The sequence below is a fragment of the Panthera tigris genome, chromosome C2, assembly GCF_018350195.1.
Source record: "Panthera tigris isolate Pti1 chromosome C2, P.tigris_Pti1_mat1.1, whole genome shotgun sequence".
Lineage (NCBI taxonomy): Eukaryota > Metazoa > Chordata > Mammalia > Carnivora > Felidae > Panthera > Panthera tigris.
The window spans coordinates 73481115-73501947 of record NC_056668.1 but is presented as its reverse complement, the minus strand read 5'-3'; the positions used below and the strand labels follow the sequence as shown (position 1 = coordinate 73501947).

The 20833-nt window shown below is 36.8% G+C and overlaps 1 protein-coding gene across 7 annotated transcripts in view; it reads right to left on the bottom strand.

Annotated features, from left to right (window-relative positions):
- ATP13A3 (ATPase 13A3) overlaps positions 1 to 20833 on the bottom strand; it is an 88205-nt gene that overhangs the window by 16134 nt on the left and 51238 nt on the right. For 6 of the 7 annotated variants that reach the window (XM_042998747.1, XM_042998749.1, XM_042998750.1 and 3 more), the window contains 10 exons: positions 13244 to 13368; positions 11514 to 11689; positions 10393 to 10515; positions 10230 to 10309; positions 9375 to 9417; positions 9178 to 9287; positions 8784 to 8880; positions 7791 to 7863; positions 5794 to 5971; positions 3984 to 4171 (listed from right to left, as the gene is read on the bottom strand). In XM_042998747.1, the coding sequence (XP_042854681.1) occupies positions 3984 to 4171; positions 5794 to 5971; positions 7791 to 7863; positions 8784 to 8880; positions 9178 to 9287; positions 9375 to 9417; positions 10230 to 10309; positions 10393 to 10515; positions 11514 to 11689; positions 13244 to 13368 (1193 nt within the window). The remainder of the gene's footprint in view (positions 1 to 3983; positions 4172 to 5793; positions 5972 to 7790; positions 7864 to 8783; positions 8881 to 9177; positions 9288 to 9374; positions 9418 to 10229; positions 10310 to 10392; positions 10516 to 11513; positions 11690 to 13243; positions 13369 to 20833) is intronic. The other variant, XR_006222121.1, reaches the window with a different exon arrangement.

Genomic DNA, 20833 nt, shown 5'->3' with positions numbered 1-20833 from the left:
AAATGAGGAATCTCATACTATTTTTAAATGTGGGAGCCATTTACAAACACTGTTAATATGTCAGTTCAAAACTATAAGCCAATATTTATTGTTTTGTAGAAATAACATTATGTTCTATATATATGTATTTATTGTTTGCATGTATTAATATCTAGATTTACTGTTCTAACAACTTGGGCTGGAAGTTTTATTAACATTCATGTCAAAGTGGGGACACTTTTTTTATTATAAGTCACTGACCAACAGGCTGAAAAATTTGGGTCCATGCTAGATTAAAAAAAAAATTTTTTTCTAGATCTTTATTTTTAAAACATACTACTAAGCTATAAACAGGAACTATAACATTCTATTCAATAAACATAGTAACTAAAGTAATATATAAGTTGCACAGTCACTCAAACAGTTACTGTGGTCAGTTAAAGTGTTTGGACAGTACTAATTTCAAGTACAGAAGCACACAAAAGACAAATTCAGAAAAAGGACAAGAAATGGTCAGAATACAAATGCCAGAGAGATATGGAGACAGAAAAGAAAGCTGGTTCAAAATAGTAATAGCTCATATTGAATGTTTTCCAAATTCGAATGCATTTTTACAGCCATAAGCAAAACAGATTTGCAATCTACTTCCTGACATGTTGCCAGAAAAAAAAAATTTTTTTTTGTTTTCCTTTACTCAGGCTCACAAATGTCTTACATCTACCTCAACAGTGTTTCTCAAACGTTCCTGTCTTTCTCCTAGAAAGACACACCTTTGATCACACCTCTAAAAATCTGCCAAGATTTTCCATGTGAAGCAGAAAATGAGCAGTTGAACCTCTCCTCTGTTTAGCCAGGGGAGAAAAAGAGGCACTATTCAAAGAAATGTGACGGGGAGGTGCATGGTTGGCAGATGTATATAACCACCGCAATGGAAAGATCAATAGGGAAACCAAGAACGAGAAAATCAGGTATTCGTTTTTGAGAGGTACAGAGTTTCTAGTAAACTGTGCTCTCTGCTCCGGGACTCTGCCGGCATTGCTACTGAAGTACAAGTAATGCTCTTCACCAGAAGACAGCAATCAAAACAAATTCTGTGTTGGTGGTAACTGGAGATCAGGGAACAATGTTCCGTAAGTTAAAGATTTAGATTCTACCACAAAGCTGTGTGAACAGGGAACAAGTCCTTTGGAGTCAAGGTATTTTAACTAACATGATGAGGATACCATAGGAAAGAACAGACTTAGTCCTTAAAAGGCAAAGCAATAAGTAAATTAAAGTTATTAAATATGTCCCAGCTTAGGGCATCACAGATTTGTTCTTGATGATACCAGACCATTTTGATGGAATGTGGCAACAAAATCAAGCACCAGAAGGATTTCTTTTATATTCCCCTTGGTATGGTGACTCAAAAATAAACCCTTACATAGGTATTTAGCCTACAAACTTGTTTACGACTCTGATATATACTTCTCTAGCTGTTCCTTCCTCAAAAAATATGAACTGGGATCTTCTGACCCACAACCACAAATTTCAAGTCTTTTTATTCCTAATTCTCCCTCCTCTCCCCCCACCCCCTCGCCCTTTCTTATTCAGTTTCTTATCTTTGAAAGGCCAGCTTATCCTGCAGGGCCTCTAAGTATCTGCTCCAACCAATTCAGGCCTGGCAGATGAACAGGAAAAAATGCATATACCCTGAGGAAGAGAGATCCTGGCAGTTCAGTAGTGATGTCTTCACAGACTGAGAAAGGACTTGGATGTCACAAGCAGGAGTTATAAGGGTCAAGAAACCGGAGCAAAAACTGAAGCCAAATCCCAAGAAATCACATCTAGTTAAATGAGAGTGTAAGAATTAAGTCTGTATCATCATGGCCCTCGAAATGATAGCATGGTCAAAGGAGAAAATATAAGTGGGCTAAGCTAAAGTTGAAAATGGGTCACCACAGACTGAAATTTGGTTTTATTTAGAATCCAACCAGTAGAAGAGAACAAAACAAAAAAAAAAACCAAAAAAAACCCAAAAAAAAACCCAACTCTGAAGAGACTGCCTTAAATGCCTAAGACAGATATTAATTTTTAAAAACAGTAATCTCAAGATAGGTTTCATACATTTTATTATTTAGATACAGAGAACAGCAACTAGCAAGTCCTGGCAAAGAACTGTTAACTGTCTATTCTACAGTAAAAAGTGAAAAGCTAATGTCAACTCTAGTAAAGCCTTAACCTTTTCTCCATTCATTTCAACTATATTTATACTTTACGTTATATATTCCTTTATAAAGTTAGACTTTATTTCTGTCACTTCTATTTTCTACTTTTCTTTCTTTATTCATCAGTAACTCCAAGATTAGGAGACTCCAATGACAGGGAGACAAGATGTGAAAATTAGCAAAATATGTATATGTTGACTTTAGTGTTCCTATTTTATTTCCTAGCAGGCATGTTTTAAGATAGCATGCACTTCTGTTTATCCACTGACAGACATGCACAAACTGCTTATATTAAGGACAAAAGTTTTGTGGCTATATTTCTGCCAAACCACAATTTTTAATACATGTTCTAACAAAAATAGGCCAGTGATCAACAATTGGGATTATTTTTTATTCACGTGAATTTGAAATTAAATTGGAATATAAAATATCTTAATACAAAATTAAATGGGAATACAAAGCCTTTAAGTTTTTTGAAGTTTTCCAAATAACACAAAAGATGCGTTTAAAATAGGAAAACAATCTTTTTTTTAATTGGAGAAGCATGGATATGGTGGATTTTCTCAGACCTCTAAAATTAACTTTCCTGACACAGCTGTCTTGCTTACCAAACAGTCTGAACACCAGTTTTCTTAATTAAAAAAAGGGGGGGGGGAGGCATTATTCTCTGACAGATGTTTCAGCTAACCTTGGGCATGCTAAATATTTCCTTGAAATTTAAAAATATGGAACTAAAACTAAAACACATACATCAACTTTCACTAAGTTCACCTCAACTAAAGCTAACTTTAGTTACAAAGTCCTCTTAGAAGAAGTGATTGACCTTCTATGGAAGGCTTTTTGTCCCAAAGCATGCTTCCAATATGGTCTCAGTAATATACTTTCTACTTATTAGATAATATCAGTTTTTGTGGAAAAAAAAAAAAAAGTAAAAACAGATGACAATATTGATACTTGAATCATCTTAACCTGTCCAAATGTATGAAGCAATAAAACTTGACCTACAAACCACATAGGGTAGAAGAATAAAATAATGTGAAAATGCGCTGTAAACTAACGTGACAGGTATAATTTACCGAAATCTGTGACCAGTTTGCCAAGTAGAACACAGCATTTCTTTACATCTACAACAAAGAATAACTACTATTCATTCTATAATATTGCAAATATCTGAAGTTTTATATGAAAAAAATTAAGTTGTCCCAGATATTAGTATATTCTCAATTTTTAAAAAAAATTGGCAATTGATGTTTTTCCCTATAAGCTCCGATTTTGATTAATCAAAATGCTATCTCCTACTGCCATAGGTAGACAAGTTTGACATTGGCACAAGACTCCCTTCTCCTGGCCCTTTCGGCAGTGGATGCAGAGGTGACAGAAAGAAAGAACTGCAGGTGAACACTGTCTGCACCAGTGTCAAAAATGACAGGAAGACAGTTGGCACTGTGCAGACCGCCCAGCAGCAGAGAGCAATACCCACTGTTCCAACTGAAGATCCTCTGTTCCTGCTTCTAATTCTAACTCTGTCTGCAACGCGCTGTAAAAATAAAAGCTGGAGCCAGAAGCAATAGGATGTGAAAACCAGGAATGTTTAGAACAGGGTGGCTTCAATTTTAAACTTTAGACTGGCAGCTCCCATGAGAACAAAACAAGACAGTAAACATCTAAATCACTAGGTTCATTCTATTCATGAAGACCTATTTCACATTGAAAGAACAGTTTCAACTCTACTCTTCTTACATTATTTTTAAAGAAAGGAAGCAGGATAAAAGAAATCACAACAAATGCCAAACTTACAATTCTTGTAGCAAGGTTGCCTGAAGGGTTTTCCTTTTGAAAAGGCAATTGCCACTATGAGGTACTGAAAACTGGAGATAAAAAACACTGTGGTATTTTCATAATTTTGTATATTATGTGTATCAGGTTTGGTTTCATTGTCCAAGTATGAAGAATTCCAATACAGGCTTCTCGTCGTATTACAAGCACTAGAACACAAAAAATGTTTACATTACTAAACACAATACTCACTTCCCAAAAGTAACCCATTTTACCTTCACTGTCCTCAATCACTATCATAACATAAATAGAAATAAGGTGGTGCTTAGAGGAAGAGATCCAACTCCAACAACACCAAGGTAAAATATATGGAACAGGCAACACCAGCGTTAAGTGTCTCTTCTCTTTAGTCACATTCCAATCAGTTTAAAAAACTAGAAGAAACGTCATAATAAATAAGCCCCACTCATTGTTTAAATTTAAGGATGATACGAATATAACACTGTATGTGGATTCTACTGGGGTAAAATTTTTTAAAAAATCAAATTTTGAGAGTAACTTTAACACAGTAAAGGTTAACAGACCTTAGGTCTGACCTTAGCTCTACCAATTTTTTGGCTTAATCGAGGAAATATTACTTTATTTCTGAGCCCATTTCCTGACCTATAAGTGTGGATACCACCTGTGCCATCACAGGGTTACTGTTAAGGAATGAAGGATGACTGTCAACGCCTAGGAAAGCACCTGGCACCTAGACGACCCTCAATATTCTCACCGATGTATGGTGCTCTTTGAGCTCTACTCCCAGGTGGGCAGGACAGTCAAACACAGGTAATACCCATTACTAAAACACTAACTACATAAGCACAGGCAAGTAGTAACAAAATGTTAATCTGCCACAAATGAATTCTGGAAAGATACTCCGGAACAATTCCATCTATTTCTTTTTATGTGCAGTGTCCATATGTACATATAAGCAAACAGTAATGTTAAATTTCTTAAAGTTTCCTGAAACTTTAAAAAAAAAAATTTTTTTTTTAACATTTATTTATTATTGAGAGACAGAGACAGACAGAGCATGAGCATGGGAGGAGCAGAGAGTGGGGGAGACAGAGAATCTGAAGTAGGCTCCAGGCTCCGAGCTGTCAGCACAGAGCCCGACGTGGGACTTGAACTCACAAACCACGAGATCATGACCTGAGCCGAAGTTGGACGCTATACCGACTGAGCCACCCAGGCGCCCCAAGTTTCCTGAAACTTTTAAAGACAATCTCCTTTCATTATAAGCAAACTATAAATAAATGTTTGCATCTAAAAATTTAATTCTACAAAATTACCTTAGTGAATGGCTTACATGTTTGATTAATTAAAATAATGTTATCATAATTTGTCACTGACAGAACACTCTACCTATAAGTAAGAGAAGCACTTGGCACTTTTTTTACGAGTTTTTTTCTATTGTTTGTTTTAAAATGCTATCTCCTAAACTTAGGGTAGAAAAGTTCGACACACAAACATTCTGGGTTTAGGAAAGACTCTAGTGATTAATTTCAACTTTCTCACTTTACAGGTAAGGAAAGCAAAGTTCACTAGCAAATTAAGAAACTGGTCCAATATCCTCATCTTGGTAGTGACCATGAGGACCTTGCCTGACCATCTTTCTACAGATAAAAGGAGTTACCATAATATTTATAATCAAATATAAGCCAAATAATTTAACTATTTAATCAAGCTGCCTGTGAACTGTTATATAAATTTTAAAACTTATTTTTACATGCATACATGTTACACATATCTTACACACATTTTTTAAATGGACTGACCAACTTACTCTGACTGTGGATGCCATACTTCATACCAAGATTGCTGCTTGACCCAAAAAAACCCCAAAGATTGAAATCCAATGCAGATGATGATCTGAGACAAAACGGAGAAGAGAAGGGCCCCAGATATAAGACCTGAGGGTGGTCTTTGTGCCACAAGTTCCTTCCAGGCAGGATTTAAACTCACTATATTGAGAAGAAAAACAGGAGGAGTTTTTATCTAAATTAGTTGCAATAAAACTCAGATTCATTTAGGAACTTAAATTTATTTCTAACAAATCTTTACTATAAAAATTGTCCAAAACCCAATCCAGATGTCATACAGATTTAAGTAATCTGTAAAAGTAAACAATTTAGGCTTTTTCAAAAGGGTACTATTTTTTTCATGAGTACTTTTACATTACCCCACTGAAATTCAGAGAAACACTAGTATAGGTAAAAAGAATACTAAACATAAACTATAACCTCAATCACCATCCTTGTATGTTCAACTAAAAATTTATTTATTTCTCAATCTTTAATTGCAAATCTACAGTAATAATACATATTTTCTCCTCTTAAAAAGACATTAACAAAGGTTGGAAGCTATATAAACATAACCGTAACCAAAAAAGGCTTTGATCACTTATTAAGGTGATGCCCCCCAAGTTTCTCCACAACATTCCTCTTTATAATTGATAAGTAATTTGTAAAAAGATATTGAAACTATGTAAAAATCCTGTTCCTCATTAAACTTTCACTCGCCAGTTTTAGTATCCACTAAAGACGATCTAATCCAGTGGTTCTCAACCAACATGCTTTTGACCCCTGAGAACATCTGGCGATGTCTGGAGATATTCTTGGTTGTCACAACCGTGGCTGTGTTACTGGCACGTAGGGGTAGAGGCCAGAGATGCTGGTCTAATGCACAGGATAGAATTAGCTGTTTTAACAGATCAATCAGATCAGGGTCTTTTCATGGTCTAAGCCCATCATTCCTTCTATATTTATTAGTTTGCATTTTACTCTTAGGAAGAGCTTTCCCTTCTCTCCCTATTTATTTCCAATATGAACTTGTGAATATTCATTTGACTAAATGGGTCATATCCCATTACATCATTACTTATTTTTATATAATCACAAAGACCAGAATAAACCAACATCTTGTGTCTCCTCATATGCTGTACTGAGGATACAACATCACTTCTGCCATGTTCCTGCCAAGAATTCATAGCCCAAGTCTAAAGAGACTACATCAGACATCCATATATTTGGTTTCTCTTCTTTCATAAATGTCAACATCAAGATGCCCACAAAAGGGCTGATGTAATATTCTGGATTAAAAAAAGACTAAAGAGAAAAGATAATGAAATTTGTGAGCCTGGGTTAGATCCTGGTCTAGAGAACTAGGGGAACAAAATAAGTAGAAAAGATATTATTTGGATATATGACAACACTTGATTATGGGCTGTGGGTTAGATAATATTGTATGAGTGTTAAATTTCCTGATCTTTATAACTATGGTTTGTTTTGTTTTGTTTTTTAATGTTTAGTTTTTGAGAGACAGAGCACGAGCAGGCGAGGAACAGACAGAACGGGAGACACAGAATCCAAAGCAGGCTCTAGGCTCCGAGCTGTCAGCACGGAACCTGATGCGGGGCTCGAACCCACAAACTGTGAGATCATGACCTGAGTCGAAATTGGACGCTTAACTGACTGAACCACCCAGGTGCACCATAACTATGTTTAATTATGTCAGAGAATGGCTTTGTTTTACGGCAATATACACAATATTCAGAGACAAAGGGGCATGATAACACAAACTTATTCTCAAATATTTCAGAAAAACATGGACAGAGAACAATAAAATAGGGCAAATGAAAACAATGAGTAGTAAAAGAACATATTTACAGGGAATCTGAAGAAGTATGCACTATTATAATTATTGATATAAATTTACCAAAGTTTAATGAGTTACATCAGAATTTCATATGCTTTTAAATCGATAGTAAAGCAAAATACTCACTTGTAAATACCACTACCAAAATGATTGCCAGATCAATGAAGAGAAACTGGAAGTCTCCTAGGTTACTTAAGATCTACAGAAGTGATTTTTAAAACATAATTAGTTTTCAGAAATTATTTTTATACCATTTTCTCTGGCTTTAGATTTTCCTCCCTTGGTTTCAGTTGCCCCCCTCCATGCACTCCCCCTCAACCCCGATAAAGACAACTTTAAAATGACACTTGGACTTGCTTAAAAATTAAAACACATTTGCCTTTGATATTAGTGACACTGAACATACGTTTGCAAACATTCAATTAATTAATATAAAAGGCATCTCCTAAAAATTCATTCAATATAAATCTTAAACCTTTTGGCAAAAAGGAAACACAAGCTTTTGCTCACAATATTCAACATTCTTGAAAATTAGTATCTCAAAGCTTCCTTAATATCTAACACCATCCCTCCTGATACTTTCTACAAGGTAGAAGGGATATTTTCACAAAGACTCCCTGGCATGTCACTAATGTTAATTTTGAGAAAATTCTAAAGTGATCTCACTTCAATTATAAAATCCAGTGGATTACCTATGGACATCACTGTTTACACTTTTTCTCCAAGTGCATAAAGTCCTACAAACTACTGCTGAAACATCTTTTGTCATTCTGACCTTTTCTGAAAATGTATCGCAAGGTTAACTACAATTCTGAAATATGTCACAGCTTGACATTTTGAAGAGTTCTAAGAAAGACGCCCAATCTGAGCTAAAGGCAAAAAAAAGAAGACAATCATCTTTTATTCACGAGGCTTTAGCTACAGTTGTCAGCCTTAAAGAAAATGCTATTCTAGATCAATGAGATTTTCAATCTGCTACTCAAAATATAACAAACCAAAGGAAAACTTACAGATGCTAGTTATGTAAGTTTCATAATTAGTAGACGCATACATACTCAATTTTTTAGCTTAAATGCCTTAACACTAAGCAGCATCTCTATAAGCAATGTTGGTACTCACAGAATATAGCAGAGTAACACTGAAGTACTGTATAATGCTGTACAAAGCCATAAATTTAAACACACAGAAAGAAGTCATTAAAGCAGCACGGCCTTCCCTATGAAAACAAATGTTGGCATGTGAATAAAAGCATTTTGAATTCCTCTTCCAAATCACAATTATATCTTGACAGATGAATAGCAACGTTCAACAGCTACAACAAAGCACTTTTCTACCAAAAGAACTAAACCAAAGCAGAACTGAAAGAGATGAAAAGTAGCAACCAGTTGGTAACTAAGGTATAGAATATACTAATACACCATTACAACAAATTCATGCTCATTTCTATAATTTTTTTCTATATTATTAGAGCAAGCCACAAAGAGATAATGGGAAAATTTTCAATTTGTGCTACCTGATAAGGTTTGGCACACAGGAAATACTAGGAGTTTTGGAGGTAAAGGGAGATGCCACTGAAGCCTCAAGCTCTGATAACGAAATGCCTCCATGTGCCCTCTTCAAAGCCTAATGGTTTGAAGAAGAAAAGGAGTTAAGTTTTGTGAATGGGACTTGGGTAGAGAAAGAATTATAAATCACAAAAACCATACTTACACCACAATCATTTGCCCCATCACCGCACATTCCAACAAAGTAACTGAGAAACAAAAATTATGTCGATTAATTTTTTAAAATAAACAACATTTAACTTAATATTTCTTCAGGGGCACCGGGGTGGCTCAGTCAGTTAAGTGTCTGACTTCAGCTCAGGTCATGATCCGCACTTCATGAGTTTGAGCCCTGCATCGGGCTCTGTGCTGACAGCTCAGAGCCTGGAGCCTGCTTCAGATTCTGTGTCTCCCTCTCTCTCTACCTCTTCTATGCTCACACTCTCTTTCTCTCAAAAATAAACAAACATTAAAAATTTTTTCACTAAAAAATTTTTTTAAAAAAGGATTTTCTAATACATTATGAACAGCTAACAGACCAAGACCTCCCCACTGAAACTGACGAATCTTTTTACCACACTGACCACAGGCATTTTGCTTTTGTAAACAGCACCAGCTTGCAAGTCAAATGACCTGGGTTATTGTCCCATTTCTGTCACAAGCTGGGCAAATAGTTTATTATTTGAACAAAGGTCTTGGGCCTGTACAGTCTTTAGTAACCTACTTTTAAAGTTATCAGCAAAGATTTCTCCCTTTAAAACTGGAAACATAATTATTTACAGAAACTATAAAGTCACTTCTAGAAGCTGAGTAAATGAACTCTATCTAAAAGATATTACCTGGAAAAGGAATTGTGGATATTTATTTTCGCTAAATGAGTACATGAGCCTCTTGTAAAGAGGCACTTAGAGTTATCACCTATCTTGCAGGTGACAATTCTATACACATGAAATATCAGTTACTTTTCTGGGTTTGAAAATGAAATTACAATTCATAAAAATAAAACACCACCAATACTTACTCTACATTTTGCAATGCTTCTATTAATTGTGTCTTCTGATCAGGTGCCATACGAGCAAAAACAGTGCCATGCAACATCAACTGAAAAAAATATGAATTTCTTTAAAATACTATTCACAATGTATTCTTGTGAACACAAACATACATAAACCCAAGTCACTAACCTTAGGAGCAAGGTCTTGAAAATGTTCCAATATCACTGAAAATGATTTTCCATTCATTGCAAAATGGTAACGAGTCACTTGAAGATTCTCTAAGCTATTATGGACCAATTTAATTGGAATAGCCTATGTACAAGACATTCAAAACAATATTTAGGCAGCCAAACCAAGTAATACAATCCTATTTTTTAATTTAAAAAAAAATTTTTTTTACATTTATTTATTTTTGAGAGACAAAGAGAGACAGAGCACAAGAGGGGGATGGGCAGAGGGAGAAGGAAACAAAGAATCCGAAGCAGGTTCCAGGCTCCGAGCTGTCAGCACAGAACCCGACACGGGGCTTGAACTCACTAACTGTGAGATCATGACCTGAGCCGAAGTCAGATGCTCAACCGACTGAGCCACCCAGGCGCCCCAATCCTATTTTAAATATATCTGATCTGTGGGGTGCTTGGATGGCTCAGTCAGTTAAGTGTCCGATTTCAGCTCAGGTCATGATCTCACAGTTCGTGAGTTCAAGCCCTATTTCAGGCTCTCTGCTGGAGCCTGGAGCCTGCTTCTGATTCTGTGTCTCCCTCTCTCTCTGCCCCTCCCCAACTCAGGCTCGCTCTTTCTGTCTCTCTCAAAAATAAACATATAAATAAATAAATAAATAAACAAACAAATAAATAAGATCTAAAACTAAATTCTTTCATTTGATATTTTACATAAAACAACCAAAGTTTAACATTTTTTGAAAGTGAAAAGAAACTCAATGTTAAGGTAATCATCCAGTGATGTTTATTTCAAACAAATAAACAAAGGCTAAATATCAGCTTCAGTTTGAAATAATGCATGAATGAAACATTATGGACCACTTGTATCATTTATCGCTACTTTTAAAATAGGATAAATACCTGGGATTCTCATACTTTAAAATGGTGCTTCTCAGCTTTGGCTAACTATCCACAATTTGAGGTACCTGGGTCTTACCTAGTCCTAATGAATCAATCTCTGAGGAGACAGCCCAGGCGTCTGTTTTCATTTATGTTTTGTTGTGTTGTATTTTAATGCACCACTTTTTATTTCTTCAGACTAAATTCAAACAAGCAAGCTTCAAAAGGAAAAAATCATCTTGACATTACCTCCGAGTCAATGGCTGATGAATTACTGCACTGTGTTAGGGTGTCTGCATAATGCCAGTTTATCTTGGCAACTTTCCCATCCTTCGGAGGTAATGCTTCAGCAATAATAACTTTATCCTGAGGTAGTATCATTCCACAGTCTCTGGCCACAGAGACAGCAGTCAACATGTTGTCACCTAATGTTCAAAATATTGACAATATGTTAAAATTAAAATGGAAACATAAGTGTACTTGACCACAATACTTATCCAGAATCTCTATTACCCCCTGACTACGCTTGGCAAAATGAGGATCCTGTACAGTCTTATCCTTGGAGCTTCAAAATACCAAAAATCAAAACATACTTTTCAAAGGAAGCCTCAAATAACTCCAGCACACATATGCTAAACAGACCACTCTTACCCACACTTTTTAAAGTCAGATACATTCTGAATCTTTTTGTCATGCACTGGTAGCACCCACCAATGCCTGGCACCGTGTCACACACACAGCAGGTGCTCAAAAACTATTTGTTGAAATAACTCAAGAGTGATCGGTAGTCTGTACAAGAATGCCTAAGATCACAGGGAAAAAAAAAAAAGAATGGATTACAAAAGCAAAAAGATAAAGAAGGTAACAAGAATGCAATCTTTACAAGATATAAAGAGAACCTCTCCATTGTGAAAAGGCAAGAACTGAAAAGAAGCCCTGTAAGGACAGGCTCAAGAGAAGAAAATATAAACATATGTGAAAAGCCAGCAAAGGTATGAGAAGTTCATTACTGCCAGAACGGAAGGGCAATATTACTTCTTCCCCCAATTCCCACACATTATTTCCAAGGACATCCTCCTATGACAAGAGTGACTCCCCTTGGGAACCAAAGCCACAGTTTGTCACAGCAGAGAAAGAGGAAAGTGCTTTCAAGGAGGAATCATTAGAAGCAAGGAATTGCTGGGATGCTAATAAATGTATCTACTTGAGCTACATAGTAATAAGTATACTATTGGATGGATCTCAGAGTCTAAAACAAAACAAAACAAAAATGTACACATGCCCTTTCCATATAAGGCTTAGTGAATATATAAAGCCATAAAGTGACTACCTTAATTATGATTATTTACTAAGAAAAAACACTTAGGAGCTGCCAGAGTTTCACAAAGCTAAGGAATGGGAATTACATAATATTTATCAACAGGATAATACCAGGAGAATCACTTAGAATAGTCAAAAATCACAAACAAATCAAACAATGGCTATCTTCACTAGTATGCATTCAAGCAATGATAACGAACATACTCTTATACATCAAAATGTAATTCTAACAAATATCTGTTAATCATTTTTCATGCATCTGGCGCAGTTTTAAAAATTGCAGAAGACCCCAAAATGAACAAAACATTGTCTTCACCCTCTAGAATCGTATATTCTAATAGGGAAAACAAACCTGCAAATAGCACAAGATATAATAACTGCTATAATGTATTATTAAAGAGAGGTAACAAAAAAGGAGCAGTATCTAAATTTTTACAGTATGCCCTTCACCATTTTACTGTTTCTATAAATAGAATTTGCTAGCCCTTAAAAGAGTATTGCAAAGTTATAACTTTGAAGAATATTCTGAGCTGAAATGGGGCATGGGAGGATGAAGCCACTATGTGCTTTTATAACTATCTGGTCATTCCACCACATTATATAACTTGAACTCTAAGAGTCACACTCAATTTTTCCTGTGTCCTTTTATAAAATCTAACCTGTGACCATGACCGTGCGAATGTTGGCTTTATGCAAATCTTCAAGTACTCCAGGGGTTTCTTGCTTTAATTTGTTCTGCATTATAATTAATCCCATAAAATCCATGTTGTTTTCAATGACATCTCTGCAGAAAAAGAAATTTTAACACGTAATGAAACAGTATCTGTTCTCTTTATACTGATAAAGCAATATAAAATACCCATAAATTGTACATCAAACCATTTTGTATGTTGAATAAAGCATAAATATGTTTGAGTTCAATATCTCAAACTTATATCTGGAAAAACAATTCCCAAGAGATATAAATGAAATTAAATTTCATCTTTGGAAATGTGAGAATAAGGATAATTTGGAAATGTTATCTTTGTAAGATACTAAACACTTGTAGTACTAAGGAATGTTCATCTTATATTCCACCTGCAAAATGAATAAGCATAAATAAATCTATGCTTTACTGTCCCCACCTCCATGCGACATACCCTAACTTAAATGTCCAGAGAAAAGGAAAAAATTTGACTATAAGCACATTCAATGGTTATATTGTATTATGATCAAGTCTTTGAAGAATTTTAGAAAAGTCTTGATCAAATTCTTTCAAGTTTATTTATTTTGAGAGAGAACGAGATAGCACATGCAAGCAGAGAGAGAGAGAGAGAGAGAGAGAGAGAGAGAGACAGAGACAGAGAGAGAGAGAGAGAGAGACAGAGACAGAGAGAGAGACAGAGAGAGAGACAGAGAGACAGAGAGAGGGAGAGAGAGAGAAAGAGAATCCAAAGCAGGCTCCACACTGTGAGCAGAGCCCAACTCAGGGCTCGATTTCATGAACTGTGAGATCATGACCTGAGCCAAAATCAAGAGTCAGATGCTTAACTGATTGAGCCACCCACGTGCCCTTTGATCAAATTCTTGATTCTAGAAGTGTGATATTAAACCTATTAGCAGTCTGACAATGAGATCTATTTGGGCCCCGGAAATGGGTCTCTGAGAATATTTACAAATATTCAATAGTTATCAGGACACAATTCCTTCAAAAGTTGAGTATCCACTCTGTACCAAGTAGTACTACCAGTCATTGGAAGGTCAAAGATGAAAAGGTATGATCTGTACTCTTCAAGGCGTTTTTTTTGTTGTGGTGTGTGTGTGTTTGTGTGTGTGCGTGTGTGTGTGTGTATGAGAGAGAGAGAGAGAGAGAAAACAGACATGCAAGCAAAGAGATGCATGCAAAAATAACATGTGCATTATCATGGAAATGGATGCATTCTTAAGAAATTTCAAACTACCAGAACCGTATCACAGAAATAGGTTTTGTTTTGTTTTTGTTTTTTTTCAATGGAGAAAGAAGGCTGAGATTAGGAACCAAAATTTCAGACTGGCAATAACCAACTGGTTTTTCTACACAAAATTCAATAAAGGTGCTTTAAGCACATAGCTCTAAAACATAAAACACTCTGAAATATAATTTATATTTATCTATGGGTGGTAAAGGTATCAAAGAACAGTTAAGAAGCAATACAAATGACACTGCTGGTGGTGATAGGAAAAATAAGCCTTGAAGCCTGAAAATGCATTTCAAAGAGCACAGTTGTACTGACGTGAAAAGTCTGGGGTCAAAGCACTACAAGCTGTGTTCCCATGATCTGCTAGGTTCTGGCTGCTACTGGTTTCCTTACTCTCCAACGAATGATACAGGTCATGGCAATATTGTTCTCTAATGAATGAATAATCCAATATTCAACTCAAGATAGAAAGGTTCAAGCTATGAGAGAAATGTCAAAACCTGCTCTTGTAAGATAAGATGGAAATACAGAGAGGGTCTTGGTTGAAGCAAGTGAAAGGAGAGTAGAGAAAAAGAAAAACAGGGACAGGATATCCTGGGCAGAAGGAACAGCCTACTCAAGGGCACGCAATGATGTCTGAATATGACAGGCTTAAGAACTACAGACAAATCAGTAGTTTTAAAGGTCCCAGCAAAAGGTGAAGCTGTAGAGAAAGAGCCTAACGTGCCTTTCACCAGAATTAGAACATAACATTGTACATGTATAGCTCCCAACCATGCATATCCATCAGATCTGGCTAATGCTTTTCTTTTTTTTTTTTTTGAAACGTTCATGCTTAAACATGCTTCACCCCCAAATATTGTTTCAATAGGCAGAATTCCTAACGCAGTTTTTCCTTTTAGTTATTGGGCTAGCCACTCCACTCCTTAGTTCTCATTCGGTAAAACAGGATTGCACAACAAATATAAACACCATCCTACTCTTTTCACTTAGTGTGCCTGAGATACAGGGATCTCCCACTTTTTCAAAGTTCACATTAGGCCATTTCACTTTTATGAAAGGCCTACGTTACTCATTTTCACTAACCAAAAGAAACCTGAAGATGTTTTGCTTTCGAGAAAAAAAAGTAAGAGGCAAATATAGCGTCCAACATGTGTTTTGCAGCAAGCCATTTTAGAAGCAGCGCACTTCCACGCAGAGAGAGAGGTGCCCCCAGTTCCTTCCCTGGGGATTATAATCTGCATCTCAGCATCAAGCCGCATAGTTTTGAACTGTGTCTGTGAGCTTCTTACTCTACCTTGATTTATTCTGTGCCTGAATTAGCAAGATGTGTCCTACGCTATAAGAAAAGCTTCAAAGAGATTATTTTTGGCGTCTGGAAGCAAAAATTTTTCCACATACATTAATTGTAACTGTTTCTTCACTTTAAGCCATTTCAGCTTAGGAACGATTTTATAGGAATGCTCTACTTTGACAGCAGGAGGAGTTGTTATTAACAGCAATGTTAACAGCCCATAGTTTAGCCATTGCCCTATGGGTATTATGTTATTTGCACTATTTAAACAGGACCCTTATGCACACACAGAAATAGCTCTTTAATCTGGATTCTTAGAACCGCACTTGCTGGGTCAAACTGTGTAAGCAAATTCAAATTTTGATAGGTACTACACATGTTTATTATGAATCTACAATAGTGTAGTAGCAGTATGTTGTTAAAATTTTCCCAAGACATCACTAACATTTGGTATTGTCAAAATTTTCAACTTTTCCAACCTTAGGAGAGAAGTGATGTCTCACTGTGGTTTTATTTTATAGTTCCTCAAAGAACTAAATAAAGTGTACTACCCTTTTCACGTGTTCATCGGCCATTTGTATGCCCTTTTCTGATTCTTATCTGCTTGTGCAATTCATCCTTTTTTTTTTTTTTTTTTCAAATTAAGTGTTGCGTGTTTTGTTTTCTTTCTTTCCTGATACGTTTTCCTAACAGTAAACTCTTCCAGTAGATGATGGGAAGCCATTTATAAGAATTCCAACTAGAGGAGCACCTGGACAGCTCAGTCAATTAAGTGTCTGACTTCGGCTCAGGATCTCTCGGTTCGTGGGTTTGAGTCCCATGTTGGGCTCTGTGCTGACAGTTCAGAGCCTGCAGCTCACTTTGGAATCTGTGTCTTCCTCTCTCTCTGCCTCTCCCATGCTTGTGCTCTGTCTCTTTCAAAAATAAAATAATATACATTTAAAAAAAAAAAAAAAAAGAATTCCAACTAGAGACCGGTGTGTTAAAAAGCTCTCTGGAGGCACTATGAAACACAAATTAAAGAGTGGAAAAGACTGGAGAAAAGTAAACGTGATGTTGGTTATGTCATTCGACCTTTGGAAGCAGGGAGGTGGGGAATGGTGGTAATTAGTTATTAGGACTCATGCTACTCTGGCCAAAATAATACTTGGTTCAAACAACTGGGCAAAACCAAGTATTTTATTTGGGAAAAACAAACTACTATACAATTATGTTTATGTTTTCAAACATAATTATGTTCCTAAAACATACCTGACACATAGCAGGCACTAAATAAATATTTAACAAACTGAGAAGGGTTTCAAAGATTTGTACTTGTATCTCAATCTCCTAAAACAAACACTGCATAAGGTACAGTTCCATACATTCAATAAATATTTAATAGGGTTTTTGGAAAGATGGCTAAGCAGCATGGAGATCCTCAGCTTGTCTCGTCCCTGAAACACAGCTAGATCAGCACCAAACCATTTTGCACACCCAGGAAATTGATCTGAGGATTAACACAACAATCTGCATAACTTGAGCCACAGAACTCGGCAGGTACACAGTGTGGACAGGCGAACTGAGAAAGAGAAAAGCCACAGAGGGTAGGGAGCTATTTTTGCAGAGAAAGGAAAAAGAAAGGGGGAGTGTGCGGCACATCAGGAGAGTGTAGGAAAAACACTCCCCTGAAAGTAGCTGGAGAGAAAGAGAAAGCGTGAAAACACTCACAGGAAACTGAACAAGAAATCTGTCCGCCAAAACCACTGACAGGAAGAAAGGAGAGGGTTTCAATACCACCACGATTGAACAGTGGAGCTCAGTGCCTGGTGGTGCTCTGGTGAGGAAGCAGGGCAAATCACCAGGAGTAGGCAGCAGGGTCTGAGGGGTCGGTGTGCCACACGGGGAGAAGTGGTTCCCTTGCCTGGAGAGCATTTAGTAGAGGCCATACAACCTTCACAAAGGCAAAGGTCCCAGAGGACCCCAGAGAGCAGTCACATTTGCTGGTACTGAGACAGAGACACCAGAGTACAGCAAACCCTGGCTCTGGCTGTGTGTTCTGATCAGCCACAATCTCCAAACCTCTGCCACTGCACTATCCCACAAATGTTTTCTGGGGCAAGCAGGCACATAGCCATTGCTCAGTGAGACCCTCCCCCAAAGAGTCAGCGTGGCTCCAGGCCAGGGAAGGGCAGGGGTGGGGGTGTTGGTGGTGGTGGTGGTGGTGGTGTATGAAGCGTGGGGTTTTGAAACACAACCCCATCTGAGATAAAACTCTGGAAGGAGGTGCTGCCTGACAGGCAAATGGCTTGGACACAGACAGGGTAGAGGCAGGGAGTGGATGGAGGCCTGAGACAAAGGAGGGGTGCTTGATAGCAGGTCAGTGAGATCTATATACTGCTTACAAGAGACCTATTTTAGACCCAAAGTCACATGAAGTTTGAAAATAAGGAGATGAAGAACCAGCTATCATGCTAATGGTCATCAAAAGAAAGCCAGAGTAGCCATACTTCTATCAGACAAACTAGATTTTAAAATAAAGACTGTAACAAGAGATGAAGAAGGGCATTATGTCATAATTAAGGGGTCTATCCACCAAGAAGATCTAACAATTGTAAATATTTATGTCCCCAACGTGGAAGCACCCAAATATATAAGTCAATTAATCCCAAACCTAAAGAAACTCATTGATAACAATACCATAATAGTAGGGGACTTCCAACACCCTTCTTACAGCAATGGACAGATCATCTGAGCAGAAAGTCAACAAGGAACAATGGCTTTGAATGACACACTAGACTGAATGGACTTAACAGATATATTCAGAACATTTCATCCTAAAGCAGAATACTTTCTTTTTGAGTGCACGTGGAACATTCTCCAGAATGGATCACATACTGGGACACAAATCAGCCCTCAACAAGTACAAAAAGACAGAGATCACACCTTGCATATTTTCAGACCACAATGCTATGAAACTCGAAATCAACCACAAGAAAAAATTTGGAAAGACTATGAATACTTGGAGACTAAAGAACATCCTACTACAGAATGAATGGGTTAAACAAGAAATTAAAGAGGAAATTAAAAAGTACATAGAAGCCAGGGTGCCTGGGTGGCTCAGTTGGTTAAGCGTCCAACTTTGGCTCAGGTCATGATCACAAGACCCATGAGTTCAAGCCCTGCATTGGGTTCTGTGCTGACAGCTCAGAGCCTGGAGCTTGCTTCGATTCTGTGTCTCAGTCTCTCTGCCCCTCCCCTGCTTGCTCGCTCGCTCTCTCTCTCTCTCTCTCTCTCTCTCCGCCCCCCATCTCTCTCAAAAATAAATAAAGGTTAAAAAAATTTTTTAATTAAAAATAAAAAGTACATGGAAGCCAATGAAAATGAAAACATGACAGCCCAAAATCTCTGGGATGCAGCAAAGGAGATAAGAGGGATGTATATAGCAATCCAGGCCTTCCTAAAGAAGGAAGAAAAGGTCTCAAATACACAATCTACACTTACACCTAAAGGAGCTGGAAAAAGAACAGCAGACAAAGCCAAAGTGAGCGCAAGAAGGGAAATAATAAAGATTAAAGCAGAAATCAATGATATTGAAAGAAAAAAAGAAGAAGAATTATAGTAGAACAGAACAATGAAACCAGGAGCTGGTTCTCTAAAAGAATGAACAAAATTGATAAACCCGTAGCCAGATTGATTAAAAAGGAAAAGGAAAGGACCCAAATAAATAAAATCATGAATGAAAGAATAGAGATCACAACCAACACCTCAGAAATACAAATAACAAGAGAATATTATGAGAAATTATATGCCAACAAACTGGGCAATCTGGAAGAAATGGATAAATTCCTAGAAACATATAAACTACCAAAACTGAAATAGGAAGAAATAGAAAATTGCAACAGACCCATAACCAGTAAAGAAACTGAATCAATAATCAAAAATCTCCCACAAACAAGAGTCCGGGGCCAGATGGCCTCCCAAGGGAATTCTACCAAACATTTAAAGGAGAGTTAATACCTATTCTCCTGAAGCTGTTCCAAAAAATAGAAATGGAAGGAAAACTTCCAAACTCATTCTACGAAACCAGCATTACCTTGATCCAAAACCAGACAAAGACTCCACTAAAAAGGAGAATTACAGACCAATTTCCCTATGAACATGGATGCAAAAATTCTCAAGAAGATACCAGCAAATCAAATCCAACAATATATTAAAAAACTCTTCACCATGATCAAGTGGGATTTATTTCTGGGCTGTAGGGGTGGTTCAATATCTGCAAATCAATCAATGTAATACATCACATTAATAAAAGAAAGGATAAGAACCACATGATTCTCTCAGTAGATGCAGAGAAAGCATTTTGACAAAATATAGCATCCTTTCTTGATAAAAAAAATCTCAAGAACGTAGGGTTAGAAGGATCATACCTCAACATCATAAAGGCCATATATGAAAGACCACAGCTAATATCATCCTCAATGGGGGAAAAGTGAAAGCTTCCCCCTAAGGTCAGGAACATGACAGGGATGTCCAATCTTACCACTGCTGTTCAACACAGTACTGGAAGTCCTAGCCTCAGCAATCAGACAACAAAAAGAAAAGGCACACACTGGCAAGGAGGAAGTTAAACTTTCTCATCACAGATGAAATGACACTCTATTGGAAAACCCAAAAGACTCCACCAAAAAAACTGCTTGAACTGATCCATGAATTCAGCAAAGTTGCAGGATATATTAATAATGCACAGAAATCAGTTGCATTCCCATACACCAATAATGAAGTAGCAGAAAGAGAAATCAAGGAATTGATACTGTTTACAATTGTACCAAAAACCATAAAATACCTAGGAATAAACCTAGCCAAAGAGGTGAAAAAGCTATTCACTGAAAACTATAGAAATCTTATGAAAGAAAACAAAGACACAAAAAAATGGAAAAAACATTCCATGCTCACAGACTGGAAGAACAAAAAAATATTGTTAAAATATCAATACTACCCAAAGCAATCTGCATATTCAATATAATCCCTATCAAAAT